General features: G+C 62.4%; 1 protein-coding gene across 2 annotated transcripts; it reads left to right on the top strand.

Moving 5' to 3' along the window:
* Nucleotides 1-750: 750 nt before the first annotated feature.
* On the top strand, nt 751-17,090 carry LOC137455953 (alpha-2-macroglobulin-like protein 1). Of its 2 annotated transcripts, XM_068167139.1 has the most exons (22): nt 751-861; nt 1,332-1,521; nt 3,373-3,535; nt 3,713-3,765; nt 4,522-4,542; nt 5,083-5,236; nt 5,371-5,455; nt 5,545-5,651; nt 6,042-6,152; nt 8,565-8,674; nt 8,810-8,977; nt 9,512-9,745; nt 9,993-10,050; nt 10,331-10,476; nt 10,763-10,912; nt 11,484-11,702; nt 13,455-13,545; nt 13,642-13,741; nt 14,805-15,030; nt 15,107-15,233; nt 15,888-16,009; nt 16,548-17,090. In XM_068167139.1, the coding sequence occupies exons 1-22, from the start codon at nt 788-790 to the stop codon at nt 16,563-16,565; spliced, it is 2,727 nt and encodes a 908-aa protein (XP_068023240.1). In that variant the 5' UTR covers nt 751-787; the 3' UTR covers nt 16,566-17,090. The 2 variants fall into 2 exon arrangements, with proteins under 2 accessions (XP_068023240.1, XP_068023241.1); XM_068167140.1 differs by lacking the exons at nt 15,107-15,233; nt 16,548-17,090 and having other exon boundaries at nt 15,888-15,979.
* Nucleotides 17,091-18,171: the final 1,081 nt, after the last annotated feature.

The raw sequence follows: 18,171 nt of genomic DNA, 5'->3' as shown, positions 1-18,171 counted from the left end.
GAATTGATGTTGGCGAATCCCCCAACCGAGGGCAGTTTGCCACCACGTGGCCTGCCTGGCCACAGCTAAAACATGCCATCACGTCAGCTACTGCAGTGCAAACAGCCACCTGAATTGGGGCCAAATGCTCTTCATGTACGACATGCTTAATCATGTCTGCGAGACGGAGGAAGGGGCAGCAGAGCTGCAGGGCTGCCATGGGAATGGAGCCCTGGAGCCTGGGGCAGGGCTGTGGGGCTGAGCAGTGGGAAGCAGGGCAGGTGGCACTGGCATCCAGCAGGCCACCAGGCAGCGAGGTGCCAGCAGGGCTCAGCCCCTGGCAGCCTCAGCACTCGGCTGGGGCTCTGGAAGTGCAGGGGGGCCCTGGGTGAGATGGGTGTTGGCTTCCTCAGTGAGAGGCTGGTGAGACACTGGAGCAGGGTGCCCAGGAAGGTTGTGGCTGCCTGATGCCTGGGAGTGCTGAAGGGCAGGCTGGCTGAGGCTGGGGACAAGCTGGGCTGGTGATAGGTGTCCCAGCCCATGGCAGGGGGGTGGGAGCTGGGTGGTCTTTGAGGCCTCTTCCAACCCTGACAGTTCTGGGATTCTGTGACTGCCAGAGCCTTGAACCCAGCCAGGCTTGGGTCTGGTGGTTAAACATTGTCCCAGCTGCGTGGCTGGGTGCCAGCCACAGCCTTTTGCTGGCTGCCTGCAGGGAGCTGACAGCTTGAGGAGAAGCAGCAGCAGCAGCAGCAGCAGCCCCCAGCACAGGGGCTCTGGGACCCCCTTGCTTCCACCTGGTCCCCCAAGCATGGGCTCTGCAGCCACCCTGCCTTGTCTTCTGCTTTTCATCTCCTCCCTGACAGCTGGAGCATCTGCAAAGCAGTAAGCCTTCTGTGTCTGCCTGGCCCTGCCTGCCGGCACGGTCTGGTCCCACTGCTGGCACGGTCTGGTCCCACTGCTGTGGCAGTCCTCGCTGTCAGCCCGTTGCTGCTCGGGGTGGCAGTGCTGGGGGTGCTGGGTGGTCTCCACAGTGGACTTTGCACCTGGGGTTGGTGTCTTTGGGCTGGTTTGGTGCAGGTGCATCCTCCCAGCGGGGCCAGGGGGGCAGCAGAGCCTTTCCTCCCTCCTCAGATGGACCTTGGCTGCTCCCAAGGTGTTTAGGTGGAGGGAGCTCTGCCCTGGCCTCCCGGGGAGCAAGGTGGAGCCCTGCAGAGACCACCCAGCACTAGGACAACACCCAGGTGCCCCACACCAGGGCAGCCTGGAGTGGAAAGGATCCCCGAGGCTTGGGGGGGGGGGGGGGGGGGGTGGGGTCTCTGCTAGCCTCCCCTCACGGGGTGCCCCCTCCCCAGGCACTACCTGGTGATCTTCCCCTCTACCTTCCACTACACACACACGGGCCAAGTGCACATCCACCTCGTGGAGCTGGAGGCGCCTGTGAGGGTCACCCTGCACCTGGAGAGCAGCCATGAGGTGCCTGATGTGGTGCTGGAGGAGCAGGGCAGTGGAGTCCTGCAGCTGGCTTGGCCTCGCTTCACCCACGTGAGTGGCAGCCCCCCCCCCGCCCCTGCCCCTGCCCCTGTCCCTGCCCCTGCCCCTGCCCCTGCTCCTGCCCCTGCCAGAGCCAGCCTGGGGCAGCTGGCAGGGCACAGGAAGTCCATCCAGGGTGGAGAGGGAGGGAGGGAGGTGAAGAGCAGAGGGACAGGAGGAACGTAGAGACCTTGTGGGCTTTATCTGCATCAGCTTCCCACACACAGCAGTGCCCTGGTGCTCTCCTGGTGCCCTCCTGGTGCTCTCCTGGTGCCTTCCTGTTGCCCTCCTGGTGCCCTCCTGGTGCCCTCCTGGTGCCTTCCTGGTGCCTTCCTGCTGCCCTCCTAGTGCCCTCCTGGTGCCTTCCTGCTGCCCTCCTGGTGCCTTCCTGCTGCCATCCTGGTGCCCTCCTGGTGCCTTCCTGCTGCCCTCCTGGTGCCTTCCTGCTGCCCTCCTGTTGCCCTCCTGGTACCCTCCTGGTGCCTTCCCTGTGCCTTCCTGGTGCCCTCTTGCTGCCTTCCTGCTGCCCTCCAGTTGCCTTCCTGGTGCCTTCCTGCTGCCCTCCTGTCAAGGTCCGGAGACATTAAATGTCTCGGTCCAGAGACACAGTTCTTTTAAATGTTCCCGTGTTGTGAAATCAGAGGCACAAACGAGGCCAAAGTATCAACAGCTAGGCTGTTTATTATGTAAATAAAGTGGACATAAGAAAGTGGACATAAGAAGGGGAGAGGGAGAAAAGAGAGAGGGAGAGAGAGAAGAGAGAGAGAAGAGGAAAGGAATTATATTACCACACCCCTCATCCCCCCCACGACAGTTAAAGTCTGTGGAGGAAAGGTGCTGCAGGAGATGTTGGGTTTGTAGAGGAACGGTGCTGAGGCTCCTCTGGGCAGCCTGGGTCTGTAGAGAAAGGCTGCTGAGGCTTTGGCTGGAGAAGAGCTGTGGTCCTCCGGGCAGCTTCTTTTCTCCGGAGCAGCATTGTCCTGGCTTTCCCTTCTCAGCGGCATGCTCCGTCTCCTGTGTTTTCCTTCATCTCCGTTTCTCTCCCCGTTTTTCTCCTCTGTTTCTCTCTCCAAACCAGTAGTTGCTCCAGTCTTTTATACAGTTTTTAGTCCTTAGGTATGTATTCAAATATTGTCCCTCAGGAATTCCAGGGGCAGGAAATAATCCTTAGGTTCTGTGTATTGCTGTGTGTTTGGCAAGGTTTTGGGTGGAGGGGGGGAATCTCCGTCTCCCCCATCTCCATCCAGACAAGGCCCCCCACATTCCTTACACCTCAGGAAACAGGTGGTAAAGCCCATTGTGTCGCCCTGCCCAGGGTACTTGATGGCTGGAGATTATCTTGCCCTAAAGGCATGATGGCTGGGTCCTTGGGTCCAGTGTTGTAGTCCCGTGTTATCACGATGCAATCACAAGCTGATTTGCATCCAGGATTGGTAGACAGGATTCTTTCCACCTTCTTTCCAGTGGCTCTGCTATCAGTTTATCTTTGTTGACTCACATCAAGAGAGACAAACTTATTAGTCTCTCACACCTGCTGATGCCCTCCTGGTACCTTCCTGGTGCCCTCCTGGTGCCCTACTGGTGCCTTCCTGCTGCCCTCCTGCTGCCCTCCTGATGCCCTCCTGGCGCCTTTCTGGTGCCTTCCTGGCACCTTCCTGGTGCCTTCCTGCTGCCCTCCTGATGCCCTCCTGGCGCCTTCCTTGTGCCTTCCTGGTGCCTTCCTGCTGCCCTCCTGATGCCCGCCTGGTGCCCTCCTGGTGCCTCCCTGGCGCCACGGGGTGGTGGGGCCGGGCTCTGGGGGTGCTGTCTCAGGGGCGCCCCCCCCAGGCTCTGGCCCCAGCTCTGCTGTTTGCCTGGGGACAGGTTTCTGCGGAGCAGGAAGACTTCTACGAGGTGGCAGAGCTGCAGCTCTCCATCCAGGGAGCTTCCCTGCAGGTCTCTGAGAAGCGGCTGGTGCTGCTGGAAGCCTTGGAGCTGAGAGTCTTGTTCCAGACGGATAAGGACTCCTACGAGCCTGGGGCGGCTGGTGAGGGGCAGCCGCCACTGGGGGAGGTGCCTGGGGGGGAGGTGCCCAGGGGTTAGGTGCCCGGGTTGAGGTGCCCAGGGGTGAGGTGCCCAGGGGTGGGGTGCCCAGGGGTGGGATGCCCAGGGGTGGGCCCTGGGCTGCAGCAGTCACTCCTGCCCCTGCCTTTGCCTTCTGCAGTGAAGCTGAGAATCGTCTGCCTGGACCACAACCTGATGCCCAGAGACAGGGAGGTGAGGAAGGGTCGGGGTGCAGGGTGGGCATGGAGACAACAGGGCCCCCACGGGCCCAGGATCAGCAGCCTGGGCAGCAGTGGCACAGCCTTCAGTGCCAGCACAGTGCCACACCTTCAGTGCCAGCACAGACACAGCCTTCAGTGCCAGCACAGACACAGATTTCAGTGCCAGCACAGACACAGCCTTCAGTGCCAGCACAGACAGCTTCCAGTGCCAGCACACAGACACAGCCTTCAGTGCCAGCACAGTGCCTCAGCCTTGTGCCAGCACAGTGCCACAGCCTTCAGTGCCAGCACAGTGCCACAGCCTTCAGTGCCAGCACAGACACAGCCTTCAGTGCCAGCACAGTGCCACAGCCTTCAGTGCCAACACAGACACAGCCTTCAGTGCCAGCACAGTGCCTCAGCCTTGTGCCAGCACAATGCCACAGCCTTCAGTGCCAGCACAGACACAGCCGTCAGTGCCACCACACAGACAGAGCCTTCAGTGCCAGCACCGTGCCACAGGCTTCAGTGCCAGCACAGTGCCACAGCCTTGTGCCAGCACAAGCATGGAGGAGATGTGTGTGGGGAGGGAATTCCCCAAACACCAAAGAGATGTGGCACAGCCTGAGTGCCCTGGTACCAGCCCTTGCCTTTGGCACTGGCACAGCTCTGCAGGGGCCAACCCAGAGCCCCCAGACTCAAAGCCCAGCTCAGCCCCAGGTGCTTTGGGCATGCTGAAGGTTTCCTCTCTCTCTCTCTCTCTTTGCAGCTCCAGCTGGTGACCTTGCAGGTGAGTTGTCCCCGGGTGCCCACCTGTCAGCTCCCTGGGGAGCAGCCAAGGGCCCCACACGTCTGTGGAGCTGGGCTCAAGGAGCAGGGAAAGGGACTCCCCACCTCACCCCCGTGGCTGCTGAGAGAAGTTATCAGGAGCAAGGCTTTGGGACCCTCACCCTCATTTCCAGCCCACTCAGGTCAGCTGGGTGCCTGCCTGCAGGATGGGGAAGTCCTCTGGGCATGGATGGAGACGGCAGTGCCTATGGCCACAGAGACTCTGACCCAGGCTGGAGAAGGCCCTGAGCCCCCGGTCCGGGCTGGAGCAGCCCCCTGCCCCCTCCAGCTGCCGCGGCCAGGCTGGGGCTCGGCTCAGGCAGCCCCCCAGGGGCAGTCTTCCCTTGGCAGGGCTGATGCCCTCGGGGTTGCTCTGAGCACGGTGGCAGGGCAAAGCCTCTGCTCCTTATGGAGGGTCCCACGCAGGATTTGAGCCCTCGAAGTTGTCAGCCCACGTCCAGCCCCACGGGCGAGGGCTGACGCCGGCTGTCCCCGTGCGCAGGGCCCCGACTTCGAGCAAGTGATGGAGTGGAGGGGGGTGAGGCTGCGGCAGGGCATGGCGGAGCTGTCCTTCCTGCTGCCCCCTGACTCCGTCCCGGGCACCTACACCATCTGGACAGGGAGAAACAGCCACAGCTTCAGCGTGAAGGAGCAGGGTGCGTGGGGACACGGGAGGCTGGGCTCCGCCTGCCGTCTCTGGCCACGGCCGGGAGCCGCTGAAGGAAGCTATGGGCACAGCCCCGGTCCCCACTGGGGTCCCTCCCTCTCTCCTTCCCTCCCTCCCCCCCAGGTCTCCCCCAGTTTGCAGCGCTGCTCCAGCTGCCCCACGCCGTGATGCCGGAGGACGAGACGATCCCACTGCGCGTCTGTGGGTGGTGAGTGGCAGGGCAGCCCCAGCAGCGAGCCCGCCCCGGGTGCTGCTGCCCCCAGCAGCCACCCAGCCAGCTCCTGCTCCCCCGGCCAGGAACCCCTCCGGGAAGGCTTTCCGGGGCAGCGCTGATGCCAGGCTGTGCCAGTACATCTTACCCCCCGGACGGACCCACCCGGCACTGCGCCGTCTTGAGGGGCCAGGTGAGGGCATCGCCAGAGCCGGGAGGCACAGGGCTGCTGGTCCCGGAGGGGTCTCCCCACGCTGGGCTGCCGATGGCTGGCTGCCTCAGCTGGGCATCAGCACCCATCCTGCTCTCCTGCAAACCCAGAGACCAACCCCCCAGGAGAGCAGGGGAGCCGAGCAGGGACCTTTGGGTGGTTGTAGGGCCAGGATGGGCAGGAAGGGGGCAGCCAGGTGTGCGTGGCACGGAGTGGCACCGGCCCAGCGTGGGGGGAGCAAGCCTGCGGGATCCAAGGGCTGCAGGACAGGAGGGAGGGGGCAGCGGCGGCCGGGGGGGTGAGGGTGAGGGCAGATGGCCCTCAGGGGCCCAGCCAGGGGCCGCTGCCGACGCTGGCGCTCGCTTCAGACAGGGACGAAGGGCTGCTTCTCCAGCGAGGTGCCGGCGGCTGCCTTCAACCTGAGCAACCCCTACGCCATGCCTCGGCTCTACGCCTTCGCCTGGCTGCAGCAGGAGGGCACCGGTGAGCATCGCCCTGCCAAGGGCCAGCCTGCGGTGTCCTGGAGTGGTGGCACCTGGAGGGCATGGCACTACTGCCCCCCTCAGGTCTCCCTGGGGTCTCTCCCCTCCCCATCCATGAGCACAGAAGCACAGATCGATAGTGGCTGGGAGGGACCTCTGGAGCTCACCCAGTCCAGCCCAGCAGGGCACCCACAGCAGCTTGCCCAGCAGCACAATGCCCAGGGGAGGTTGGAAGCTCTCCACACCAGGAGACTCCACAACCTCCCTGGGCAGCCTGCTCCAGGCCTCCAGCACCCTCACACAAAATAACTTTCTCCTCCTGCTCAGATGGAACCTCCTGGGTGCCAGTTTGTGCCCCTTGGCCCTTGGGATGTCCCTGGACACCACTGAGCAGAGCCTGGCCCCAGCCTCTTGCCCCCCAGCCTTTAGCTCTTGCTGAGCATTGCTCAGCTGCCCTCTGGGGCTGCTCTTCTGCAGGCTCTCAGCCCCAGGGCTCTCAGCCTTTGCTCCTCCCAGAGCTGCTCCAGGCCCCTCAGCAGCTTTGTAGCCTCTGTTGGACTCTCTCCAGCAGTTCTCTGTCTCCCTGGAACTGGGGAGCCCAGAGCTGGACCCAGGACTCCAGATGTGGCCTCCCTAGGGCAGAGCAGAGAGGGACGAGAACCTCCCTCGACCTGCTGGCCACACTCTCTTTAATGCACCCCAGGAGCCCATAGCCCTTCTTGCCCACCAGGGCACCTTGCTGGCTCATGGGGAGCTTGCCCCCGAGCTCTCCCAGCTCCTCCTCCTTGGAGCTACTTCCCAGCAGGGCTCCCCTCACCTGTCCTGGTGCAGGAGGTTGTTCCTCCCCAGGGGCAGGGTCCAGCACACGCCCTTGCTGACCTTCATGAGGATCCCTCTGCCCTGCTCTCCCCTGGCTGGGTCAATCACTGTGCTTTTGAGAGTCTCTGACCCATCTTTCCTGGAGGGCATCACCGGGATAGTTGCTGAGAGCCTCTCTCCTCTCCCCTCTCCCCTCTCCCCTCTCTCCTCTCCCCTCTCCCCTCTCCCCTCTCTCCTCTCCCCTCTCTCCTCTCCCCTCTCCCCTCTCCCCTCTCTCCTCTCCCCTCTCTCCTCTCCCCTCTCTCCTCTCCCCTCTCTCCTCCCTCCTCTCCCCTCTCTCCTCTCCCCTCTCCCCTCTCTCCTCTCCCCTCTCTCCTCTCCCCTCTCCCCTCTCTCCTCTCTCCTCTCTCCTCTCTCTCCTGTCCCCTCTCCCCTCTCTCCTCTCTCCTCTCTCCTCTCTCCTCTCTCTCCTGTCCCCTCTCCCCTCTCTCCTCTCTTCTCTCTCCTCTCTCTCCTCTCCCCTCTCCCCTCTCTCCTCTCCCCTCTCCCCTCTCTCTCCTCTCCCCCTCCCCCTCTCTCCTCTTCTCTCTCCTCTCTCCTCTCCTCTCTCCTCTCCCCTCTCCCCTCTCCCCTCTCTCCTCTCTTCTCTCTCCTCTCTCCTCTCCTCTCTCTCATCTCCCCTCTCCCCTCTCTCCTCTCTCCTCTCTCCTCTCTCCTCTCCTCTCTCTCATCTCCCCTCTCCCCTCTCTCCTCTCTCCTCTCTCTTCTCTCCTCTCTCCTCTCCCCTCTCTCCTCTCTCTTCTCTCCTCTCCCCCTCCCCTCTCTCTTCTCTCCTCTCCCCTCTCTCCTCTCCCCTCTCCCCTCTCCCCTCTCTCCTCTCTTCTCTCTCCTCTCTCCTCTCTCCTCTCTCCTCTCCCCTCTACCCTCTCCCCTCTCTCCTATCTCCTCTCTTCTCTCTCCTCTCTCTCCTCTCTCCTCTCCCCTCTCCCCTCTCTCCTCTCCCCTTCCCCTCTCCTCTCTTCTCTCTCCTCTCTCCTCTCCTCTCTCCTCTCTCCTCTCTCCTCTCTCCTCTCTCCTCTCCCCTCTCCCCTCTCCCCTCTCCCCTTTCCCCTCTCTCCTCTCTTCTCTCTCCTCTCTCCTCTCCCCCTCCCCCTCTCCTCTTCTCTCTCCTCTCTTCTCCTCTCTCCTCTCTCCTCTCTCCTCTCTCCTCTCTCCTCTCTCCGCTCCCCTCTCCCCTCTCCCCTTTCCCCTCTCTCCTCTCTTCTCTCTCCTCTCCCCTCTCCCCTTTCCCCTCTCTCCTCTCCTCTCTCCTCTCTCTCATCTCCCCTCTCCCCTCTCTCCTCTCTCCTCTCCCCTCTCTCCTCTCTCTTCTCTCCTCTCCCCCTCACCTCTCTCTTCTCTCCTCTCTCCTCTCCCCTCACTCCTCTCTCTTCTCTCCTCTCTCCTCTCCCCATTCTCCTCTCACCTCTCTCCTCTCCACTCTCTCCTCTCTCCTCTCTCCTCTCCCCTGTCTTATCTCTCCTGTCTTCTCTCATCTCTCTCCTCTCTCCTTTCCCCTCTCTCCTCTCTCCTCACTCCTCTCTCCTGTCCCCAGGGCTGTGGCAGACAGTGACCCAAACCTGTCTGGTCATGCAGGAAACAACCACAATCAGCCTCCAGAGCCCTGATTTCTTCTACAATCCTGGGGCTCCCTACAAAGCCACGGTAACAGGGGGGGGCCTGCGCCCTGCTGCCCCCAACCCTGCTCTCTCTGAGCCCCTGCCCTGCCCAGCCTTGCCCTCTGCCCCACACCTGCAGCCCAGCCCAGCCCAGGCCATTTCCCTTTCTTTCCTGGTGCAGGTGCTGCTGAAGGGCCCCAAGGGCTCTGTGCTGAGGGAGAAGGAGCTCCTCCTTGTGATCAACAACATGACAGGGTTGGTGGGGATACAAACCCTGCTGACAGATGAGCTGGGGAGAGCCTCTGTGGAGCTGGACACCTCTGGCTGGAGTGACAAGATCACCCTGCACGTGAGTGAGCCCTCAGGAGGCAGAGCTCTTCTTATGGGGCACCTTCCAGCCTCCTCTTGACCCCAGCTGGTCCTTTTGCCCCCTCAGCACCCCCCTGCTGAAAGCTCCACCTGTTCCTTAGCCCTCTTCAAGCCTTGCTTGCCCACCTGCAGACCCTTCCTGCTCCTGCTGCGCAACTCTCAGTCGTGCTGCTCTCTACAAGTTCCTCCTCTCTGCCTTCCTGCTCTCCCACTCCACTGCCCAGTTTCAGGACCCATTTTCAGGACCCCTTTCTGCCTTCACCACCTGGGGCACAAGATCAGATCCTCATGGGTTGGGCTTTCAGTTCCTACCCCCTGCTCACACCTGCTGCTCAGCCCTTGCCTCCTGCTCTTGCCACCCCCTTCGAGGGTCCCTTGTGCTGCTGCTCAGCTCTCTGCTTTGGGTGCTGAGCACAGCTGGGCTCTGCTCCTTGGCAACCTTCCTGCAGGGATGCCACAGCTGCAGGGTGGCTCTGCCCCCCTCCCTGCTTCTGCTCTTTGCTGTTGCCCTCAGGGAGCCTTCAAGGATGGACCTCCAGCTGCAGAGCCTGAAATCCTGGGCAGCTCCCACTACCAAAGTGTTGTTTACCGCCTGTACCCCAGCTCCTGGGGGGGAAAAGCCTTCCTGGCCATCCACAGGGTGGCAAAGGAGCTGCCCTGTGGCCAGACTCTGCAGCTGAAGGTGGATTACTTCTTGGGGGAGAAGGCCACGGGGATGGAGCAGCACAGCCTGGATGTGGTCTTCCTGGTGAGTCTTCACCTGGGGAGGGATGGGAGGCTGCAGGGGAGGCTGCCCAGGGGTGGGCTTCAGCAGAAACCATTCCCAGCCAGCCCTGAGAGCTGGAGCTGGCAGGTCTTGAGGCACCATTTCCATCCCTCCTGCAGGATGTGGCTCTAATGGTCTCTCTCTGAGCCTCCTCCGTGGTACCCCCTCGGCTGCTTGTGCTCATTCCCTGCTCAGCATCAGTTTGGTTGTTCCATCTCCTCCTCTGCAGGTCCTGGCCAAGGGGGCCATAGTCACTGTCCTCAGGAAAGAGCTGCATGCAGAGCCTGGTAAGTCTCAAGGCATGGAGGGGCTGTGCAGGGCTCTGCTCTCCATCCCTGCTCCTCATAGGCTCACAGCACCAGGAAATGGTTTGGGCTGGAAGGAACCTTCAAGATCATCCAGTTCCAGCCCCCTGCCACGGGCAGGGACCCCTCCCACCAGCCCAGCTGGCTCAAGGCCTCATCCAGCCTGGCCCTGAACACCTCCAGGGAGGAGGCAGCCACAGCCTCCTTGGGCAGCCTGTGCCAGAGTCTCCCCATCCACCTCCTCTCCTTTCCTGTGGTCCAGGGCTGAAAGGCTTCTTCTCCCTGGAGCTGCCCATCAGCCTCCAGCTGGCACCCAGGTTCAGGGTGCTGGGCTACATGGTGCTGCCTGATGGGGAGCTGGTGGCTGACAGCACCAAGTTCAGCGTGGCCAAGTGCTTCCCCACCAAGGTGAGCAGGGGTTGCCAGAGCCAGGGGAGCTGCTGCTGGCCTTGGTGGGGAGCTGCAGGCACTGAGCCTCACTCCTCAGCAGAGCTTTCCCTCACCCCCAGACTCTCCTTTCAGGGAGGGCTCTCCTTCCCCTCCCATTCCTGCTGCTGCTGCAAACCACCTCCTGGCTCTGCTCACGCCCCTCACTCTCCATCCTCTGCTGGTGCCTGGGGCCAGGCTGTGGCACAGAGGTGCTGCCTGGGACCAGCTCCCACTCTCCTAATGCAAAGGCTTCCTCCCTCCCCAGGTGAACCTCTCCTTCTCGGAGCAGAGGGCCCTGGGGGGCTCCCAGCTCCGGCTGAAGGTGCAGGCTGCCCCAGGATCACTCTGTGCTACCTACGCCAGGGACCAACGTGCTCAGCCCTCAGCTTCCAAGCCCAGGCTCAGCCCTGATGTGGTGAGGATGAAGTAACCTCAGAGCTGAGCTGGCCCTGGGCTGGGCAGGGGCATGGGGCCAGCATTTTCTTTCCACTGCCACCTATTCTAGAGGAGGGCAGCAGGGAGCCTGGGGAGTTGCTGGGTGTCCAGGAGCCTGCAGTGAGCCACTGCCACCACCCATGGCCCTCGGAGCTTTGCTGGGGAGATGCTGCACCACTGCCTGGTGATGCCTCCCAGCAGCATGCACAGCCTCCCTGGGCACCCTGTTCTAGTGTCTCCCCACCCATCTCCTCTCCTGTGCTCCAGGGCTGAGAGGCTGCTTCTCCCTGGAGCTGCCCCTCAGGCTCCAGCTGAGGCGCTCCGGGGTGCCTCCTGGGGTGGAAACCCCCAGAAGAGGGGGTGGGGGGTGGGAAGCATCCCCTGCTCTTGGAGAGAAGAGAGATGGGGCAGTGATGAGGCCCAGGGGAGAGGCTGGCAGCAGGGCAGCATCACTACCATGCCCTGGGAGGTGCAGAAGCTCCAGGAGCAATGTCAGGGGCCACAGAGGCTGGAGCTGGGCCGGCAGTGTTCTGTGTGTGGCTTTGCTGTAGGTCTATGACAGCATCCCCAGGTTCTATGAAGGCAACTACCCCTTGGCAGTGGAAGAGTTTGACTTACCCACGTGTGCATTGCTGGGGTTCAGAGAGGTGATCACAGCCTTGCCCTCCCTCAACTGCTTCGAGGTGCCAGGCAACCACAGCTGGAAGCGCTGCTTCCGCAGCCTGCAGCGCAGGGCTGCAGACACCCCAGGCCCCTCCACCCTCCTGAAGGTAGGAGCCCCCCAGCCCTCCCTCACACTCCTCTCCCTCCCAGGGTGCTGGGGGCACCTGCCCCCTTCCCCAGCCAGCCCCCTGTCTGTGCTCATGAGCAATGCTCTCAGAATCACAGACTCCTTCAGGCTGGACCAGCAGCCCAGCCCCATCCTGCCCCCAGGGCATGGCCCCAGGGGCTATGGCCACAGGCTCCCTGAGCACCTCCAGGCATGGGGACTCCACCACCCCCCTGGGCAGCCTGGGCCAGTCCCTGACCACCCCTGCAGCAAGGAAATTATTCCCCATATCCAACCTAACCCTCCCCTGCTGCAACCTGAGACCATCTCCTCTTGTCCTGTCAGTGCTGCAGGCTGGGGGCAGCGTGGCTGAGAGCAGCCAGGCAGAGAGAGACCTGGGGGTGCTGGGGGACAGCAGCTGAACAGGAGCCAGCAGTGTGCCCAGGGGCCCAGAAGGCCAAGGGCATCCTGGCTTGCAGCAGGAAGAGTGTGGCCAGCAGGAGCAGGGAAGTCCTTGTGCCCTGTGCTCAGCACTGCTGAGGCCACACCTGAAGTCCTGTGTCCAGTTCTGGGCTCCTCAGGTTAGGAAAGAGGTTGAGCTGCTGGAAGGTGTCCAGAGAAGGGCAAGAAAGCTGGGGAGGGGTCTGGAGCACAGCCCTGGGAGGAGAGGCTGAGGGAGCTGGGGTGGCTTAGCCTGGAGAAGAGGAGGCTCAGGGGAGACCTTCTTGCTCTCTGCAACTGAAGTTCTATACAGAGAGAGTGATTGCGCTATGGAATGGGCTGCCCGGGGAGGTGGTGGAGTCGCCGTCATTGGAGGTGTTCAGAAGGAGACTTGCTGGGGTGCTTGGTGCCATGGGTTAGCTGTCTGGGTGGGTTGGATTGGTTGATGGGTTGGACACGATGATCTTGAAGGTCTCTTCCAACCTGGTTTGGTTTATTCTAATAATTCTAATTCTAACTGCCTGCAGGGAGGTTGGAGCCAGGTGGGGGTTGGGCTCTTCTCCCAGGCAATCAGCAGGAGAACAAGAGGACACAGTCTCAAGCTGTGCCAGGGGAGGTTTAGGCTGGAGATGAGGAGAAAGTTCTTCCCAGCAAGAGAGATTGGCCCTGGGGATGTGCTGCCTAGGGAGGTGGTGCAGTCCCCATCCCTGGAGGTGTTTAGGAAGAGCCTGGATGAGGCGCTTAGTGCCATGGTTGAGTTGATCAGATGGTGCTGGGTGAGAGGTTAGACTTGGTGATCTCAAAGGTCTCTTCCAACCTTATTGGTTCTATGATTCTGTTATAGTTGGGAGCAGAGCCCAGACCCCACCTGGCTCCAGCCTCCTCTCAGGGAGCTGCAGAGAGCAATGAGATCTCCCTCAGCCTCCTCCAGGCTCAACACCCCCAGCTCCCTCAGCTGCTCCTCCCCAGCCCTGTTCTCCAGACCCTTCCCAGAGCTCTGTTGCCCTTCCCTGGCCCTGCTGCAACCTCTCAATGTCCTTCTTGGAGTGAGGTCCCCAAAACTGAACCCAGGGTTCAAAGTGTGGCCCAGTGCAGGGGGACAATCATTGCCCTGCTCCTGCTGCCCACACCACTGCTGATCCAAGCCAGGCTGCTGGTGACCACCTTCTGGTGACCCTGCCTCATCTTCAGCCACCCTTGGCCGAGTGCCCTCAGGTCCTCTTCCAGCAGGTAGCTTCCAGGCACTCTGCCCAAGCCTGCAGCCCTCCTGGGGTGGCTGTGTTCCATGCTTCTGTTCTGGGCCACGTTTCAGGAAGCAAGTTTGAAAGTGATCACCAACACCCTCCTGGGCTGCTCCTCCAGAGTCCAGTACCAGAAGTTTCAAAGCCTTCTCTTCGCCACAGGCAAGAGGGGAGGGGCTGGAGCTGCCTGGGTGCTGGCTGCAGAAGGGACATCCTGCCTCTTCCCTTCCTTCCTTTCTGACAGCACACTGCTTGCAGGAGCACCCCTGGAGGCCATTGAGCAGGCAGGGGTGCTGCAGGACACTGGGCTGCAGAGGGACCTGCTGAGGACGTGGCTGTGGGAGCTGCTCCCCGTGGGGTGAGTTGGGAGCTCCAGCAGAGCTGGAGCCAAGGGGCTGCCCTGACCTCATCAGCCTCACCCCTGGGTGCAGCACCCACAGCTCCAGCTCGGTGTCCAGGAGTCACACTGAGACATGTCCAGCTCCTTCCCTGGGAACTCAGCAGCATACCCAGGAGGGATTCAGGATCCCTGAGAGGGATTCAGGATCTGTTCTGGAGGCAGGGGCTGCCATGAGGGGCAGGGGCTGCCATGAGAGGCAGGGGCTGCCATGAGGGGCAGGGGCTGCCATGAGGGGCAGGGGCTGCCATGAGGGGCAGGGGCTGCCATGAGAGGCAGGGGCAGGGGCTGCTATGAGGGGCAGGGGCTGCCATGAGGGGCAGGATCTGCCATGAGAGGCAGGGGCTGCCATGAGGGGCAGGAGCTGCCATGAGGGGCAGGGGCTGCCATGAGGGGCAGGGGCTGCCATGAGGGGCAGGAGCTGCCATGAGAGGCAGGGGCTGCCTTGAGATCCAGGAGCTGCTATGAGGGGCAGAGGCTGCCATGAGGGGCAGGGGCTGCTATGAGGGGCAGGGGCTGCCATGAGGGGCAGGAGCTGCCATGAGAGGCAGGAGCTGCCATGAGGGGCAGAGGCTGCCATGAGGGGCAGGATCTGCCATGAGAGGCAGGGGCTGCCATGAGGGGCAGGAGCTGCCATGAGGGGCAGGGGCTGCCATGAGGGGCAGGGGCTGCCATGAGGGGCAGGAGCTGCCATGAGAGGCAGGGGCTGCCTTGAGATCCAGGAGCTGCTATGAGGGGCAGAGGCTGCCATGAGGGGCAGGGGCTGCTATGAGGGGCAGGGGCTGCCATGAGAGGCAGGGACTGCCATGAGATCCAGGAGCTGCCATGAGGGGCAGGGGCAGCGAGGGTGCCTCAGCCCATCCCCGAGTCTGTGCTGGCCATCAGGTGGCCTTCAGCTCTCCTGGCCCATCGCAGCCACTGAGCTGCTGGCGGGGACAGGTGCCCAGGACCTGGAGGAAGGGCCTTGGCTGTGCCAAATCAAGCCCAGCCTGCAAGCTCTGCCCCATCCTCCCCTGCCCTGCAGGGAGAGCGGCTCGGCAGAGGTGATGGTGACAGTGCCCAACGCTACCACCAGCTGGGAGGCTGGGATGCTCTGCACGACTCCCCTGGGCTTGGGGCTGGCCCCTGCCACCACCCTGACCACCTTCAAGCCCCTCTCCGTGGAGCTGGCACTGCCCTCCTCCGTGGCCCCCCACGAAGCCTTCACCCCCGTGGCCACCGTCGCCAACTACCTGCAGCAGTGCCTGCGGGTGAGTGGGGCCGGGGAGGGGGCCCTGGGGCTGGGGGCTGGTGGGGGCTGATGGAGCTGTGGCCGTGGCCTGGCAGGTCCAGGTGAGGCTGGTGACACCTGTGGGGCTGGAGATACTGGCAGGAATGAGCAGGGTCTACAGAGACTGCGTCTGCCCCGAGGAACCGAGGACCTTCCACTGGAGACTGAGAGCCACCAGCCAGGGTACAGAGGGGACAGCAGAGGGCTGGGGAGGGGGCAGGGGAGGCCAGCAGTGACACCCCTCACAAACCTCCCCTTTCTCACTGCTTTCGTCATCCCTTCCTCCCTCTCCCAACCACCTCTCTCCAGTTTCCCTTTTCCCTTCTCCACTCTCCAGCCTCTTCCCTCCAAACCCTTCCTCCCTCTCCCAGCCACCTCTCTCCTCTTCCACTTTCCCCTTCAGCCTCACCTCCATCCCTGGAAAGGTAATGAAGCAACTTATGCTTGGTGCTGTCCCATCCCTGGAGGTGTTTAGGAAGAGCCTGGATGAGGCCCTTGGTGCCATGGTTTAGCTGATCAGATGGTGCTGGGGGAGAGGTTGGACTGGATGACCTCAAAGGTCTCTTCCAACCTGCTCTATTCTATTCTATTCTATTCTATTCTATTCTATTCTATTCCATTCCATTCCATTCCATTCCATTCCATTCCATTCCATTCCATTCCATTCCATTCCATTCCATTCCATTCCATTCTCCAGCCTCTTCCCTCCACTTCTGGTCCCATCACACCCCCACCCCCCACCCTCCTCCTCTTCCTTCCCCAGCTCCCCAGGATGGCTCTGAGCTGGAGCCAGCCCCTGAGGCAGTGGCACAGTGACCTCCCCATCTGCCTCTGCAGGGAACATGACTGCCATGGCTGTGGCCAGGACCCTGAACTCTGGCAACCTCTGTGGCACCCAGGTGCCCACAGTGCTCAGCCAGGGGCAGCAGGACACCGACTCCAAAGTGCTGCTGGTGCAGGTGAGCAGAGCTGTGGCGGTGGTGGGAGACTGCTGCTGGTGGTGGTGGGAGACTGCTGCTGGTGCTGGGAGACTGCTGCTGGTGGTGGGAGACTGCTGCTGGTGCAGAGAGACTGCTGCTGGTGCAGGTGAGCAGAGCTGGTGGCCAGGCTGAGAGAGCTGGCCTTGGGCAGCCTGTAGAAGAGGAGGCTTCAGAGAGAGCTTCTGGTGGCCAGCAGAGAGCTGGGGACAGAGCTTTGAGCAGGGCCTGATGGGATAGGACAAGGAGGGATGGTTGGAAAGGGCAAGAGGGAGCTTGAGAGTGGAGAGAAGGAGAAATGTTTGGCAGTGAGGGTGGGGAGAGCCTGGCCCAGGCTGCCCAGAGAGCTGGGAGCTGCCCCATGCCTGGCAGCAGTGCAGGGGAGGTTGTGTGGGGCTGTGAGCAGCCTGCTGTGGCTGGGGCTGTCCCTGGGGGCTGCAGGGGGCTGCACTGGCTGAGCTTTAAAGGTCCCTTCCAATCCCTTCCCTGATTCTACCCCTGCTGTATTCCTGTTTTTAAGCCTCCAGCATCAAAGTGAAGGCAAACTGCAGCTGCCTGGCTGTGCCTCCAGCCCCATCCCTGCCACAGCCAGCAGCCACCCACCACCTCCAGAGCTGGCAGCCTCTTCCCATCCCTTGGCCCCCTTCACCTGACCCAGCAGCAGCCTGAGCAGCAGGGTTGAGAAGAAGACTCTGAGCCCCCCATGGAGTCCTGGTGCCCCTGCAGCCCCTTGGAGAGGACAGCAGGGCAGGTGAGCTGAGCCTGGGCTGACCACAGGCCTTGGGAGAGGAGTGGAAGCCTGGTGGGTGGCCATGGAGAGGGGGCTCTGGGTGCAGCCCTGGCCCTGGCCCCACTCCGCCAGGCTGGAAACCAAAGAAATCTCCAAGGGGGCTAAGGGAGGTGGAAGCAGCAAACTGCTTTGCTTGCAAGAAAGCTTCTTTGCTGCAGGCTCCTGACCCAAACTCAGCTGGGCTTGGAGGCTCAGGTCTCCTGTGCCCCCCAGTGATGTGCCAGAGGGGCTGCATCTTCCCTTTGCTTTGCTGAATAAAGAGCTGGAAGCAAAGAGGGCACTGATGGCGTGGGCAGCAAGGCAGGAGGAGAAGCAGCACCACATGGGCTGAGGGCTGCCTGCTCTGCAGGGCCTGGGGCCAAGGCACTTGGGCTCCTGCTCCCGAATCATCACCAGCAGATGGCAAATCCTCTGGGCAGTACTTGCCCTGCAGGCACTGATCCCACAGGCAAAGCCCTTCCTGCTCCTGGATCAGCCTCCTGCTCCTCGAGGTGCCCAACACATCCTGTGCTGTGTCCTGGAGGGCTTGGAGTGCTGCTGGCCCCCAGCTCCTGCCACAGTGAACCCCAGGGTGCCTGTGGGGCACTGAGCCATGCCCACAGCCTGGGGCAGCAGCAGCAGCTCAGGGCCGTGCTCCCTGCTTGTGTTCATGGGGCTGGGGGAGAGCAGACTCTTCTGGACACCAGCAGCAGGTGGGACTGCTCCTGAAGGACAGGCAGGGGAGCACAGGAGGGTGTCCAGCACTACCTGAGCAGGGCAGGCAGGGGGACAGCAGCCATGGCCACTGAGAGCCCACAGGGAAGAGCACAGCTCCACAGAGCCACTGGATGACAGAACAGGTTGAGCTGGAAGAGACCTTCCAAGCTCAGCCAGTGCAGCCCCCTGCAGCCCCCAGGGACAGCCCCAGCCAGGGCAGGCTGCTCACAGCCCCACACAACCTCCCCTGCACTGCTGCCAGGCATGGGGCAGCTCCCAGCTCTCTGGGCAGCCTGGGCCAGGCTCTCCCCACCCTCACTGCCAAACATTTCTCCTTCTCTCCACTCTCAAGCTCCCTCTTGCCCTTTCCAACCCTCCCCCCTTGGCCTGTCCCATCAGGCCCTGCTCAAAGCTCTGTCCCCAGCTCTCTGCTGGGCCCTTGAAGCACTGCAAGGCCACCAGAAGCTCTCCCTGGAGCCTTCTCCTCTGCAGGCTGCCCAAGGCCAACTCTCTCAGCCTGGCTCCCAGCAGAGGGCTTCCAGCCCTGCCAGCACTGCTGTGGCCTCCTCTGGCCCTGCTCCACCAGCTCCCTGGCTGTGCTGAGGGCTCCAGAGCTGCCCCAGCCCTGCAGGGGAGGTCTGAGCAGAGCACAGCAGAG

Source organism: Melanerpes formicivorus, unplaced genomic scaffold (genome assembly GCF_026170545.1).
Source record: "Melanerpes formicivorus ecotype bairdi unplaced genomic scaffold, bMelFor1.0.p_v2 SCAF_113, whole genome shotgun sequence".
NCBI lineage: Eukaryota > Metazoa > Chordata > Aves > Piciformes > Picidae > Melanerpes > Melanerpes formicivorus.
Note: the sequence above shows the minus strand (reverse complement) of the source record. Positions and strands in the feature narration are given on the sequence as shown.

What these genes read in the sequence shown, in the direction of transcription:
- LOC137455953 (XM_068167139.1), top strand. Translation starts at nt 788, where the DNA reads ATGGGCTCTGCAGCCACCCTGCCTTGTCTTCTGCTTTTCATCTCCTCC. An exon ending in CTTGGCCTCGCTTCACCCAC is followed by an intron (nt 1,522 to 3,372) that starts GTGAGTGGCAGC and finishes GCCTGGGGACAG; the next exon opens with GTTTCTGCGGAGCAGGAAGA. An exon ending in AGAGCTGCATGCAGAGCCTG is followed by an intron (nt 10,051 to 10,330) that starts GTAAGTCTCAAG and finishes CCTGTGGTCCAG; the next exon opens with GGCTGAAAGGCTTCTTCTCC.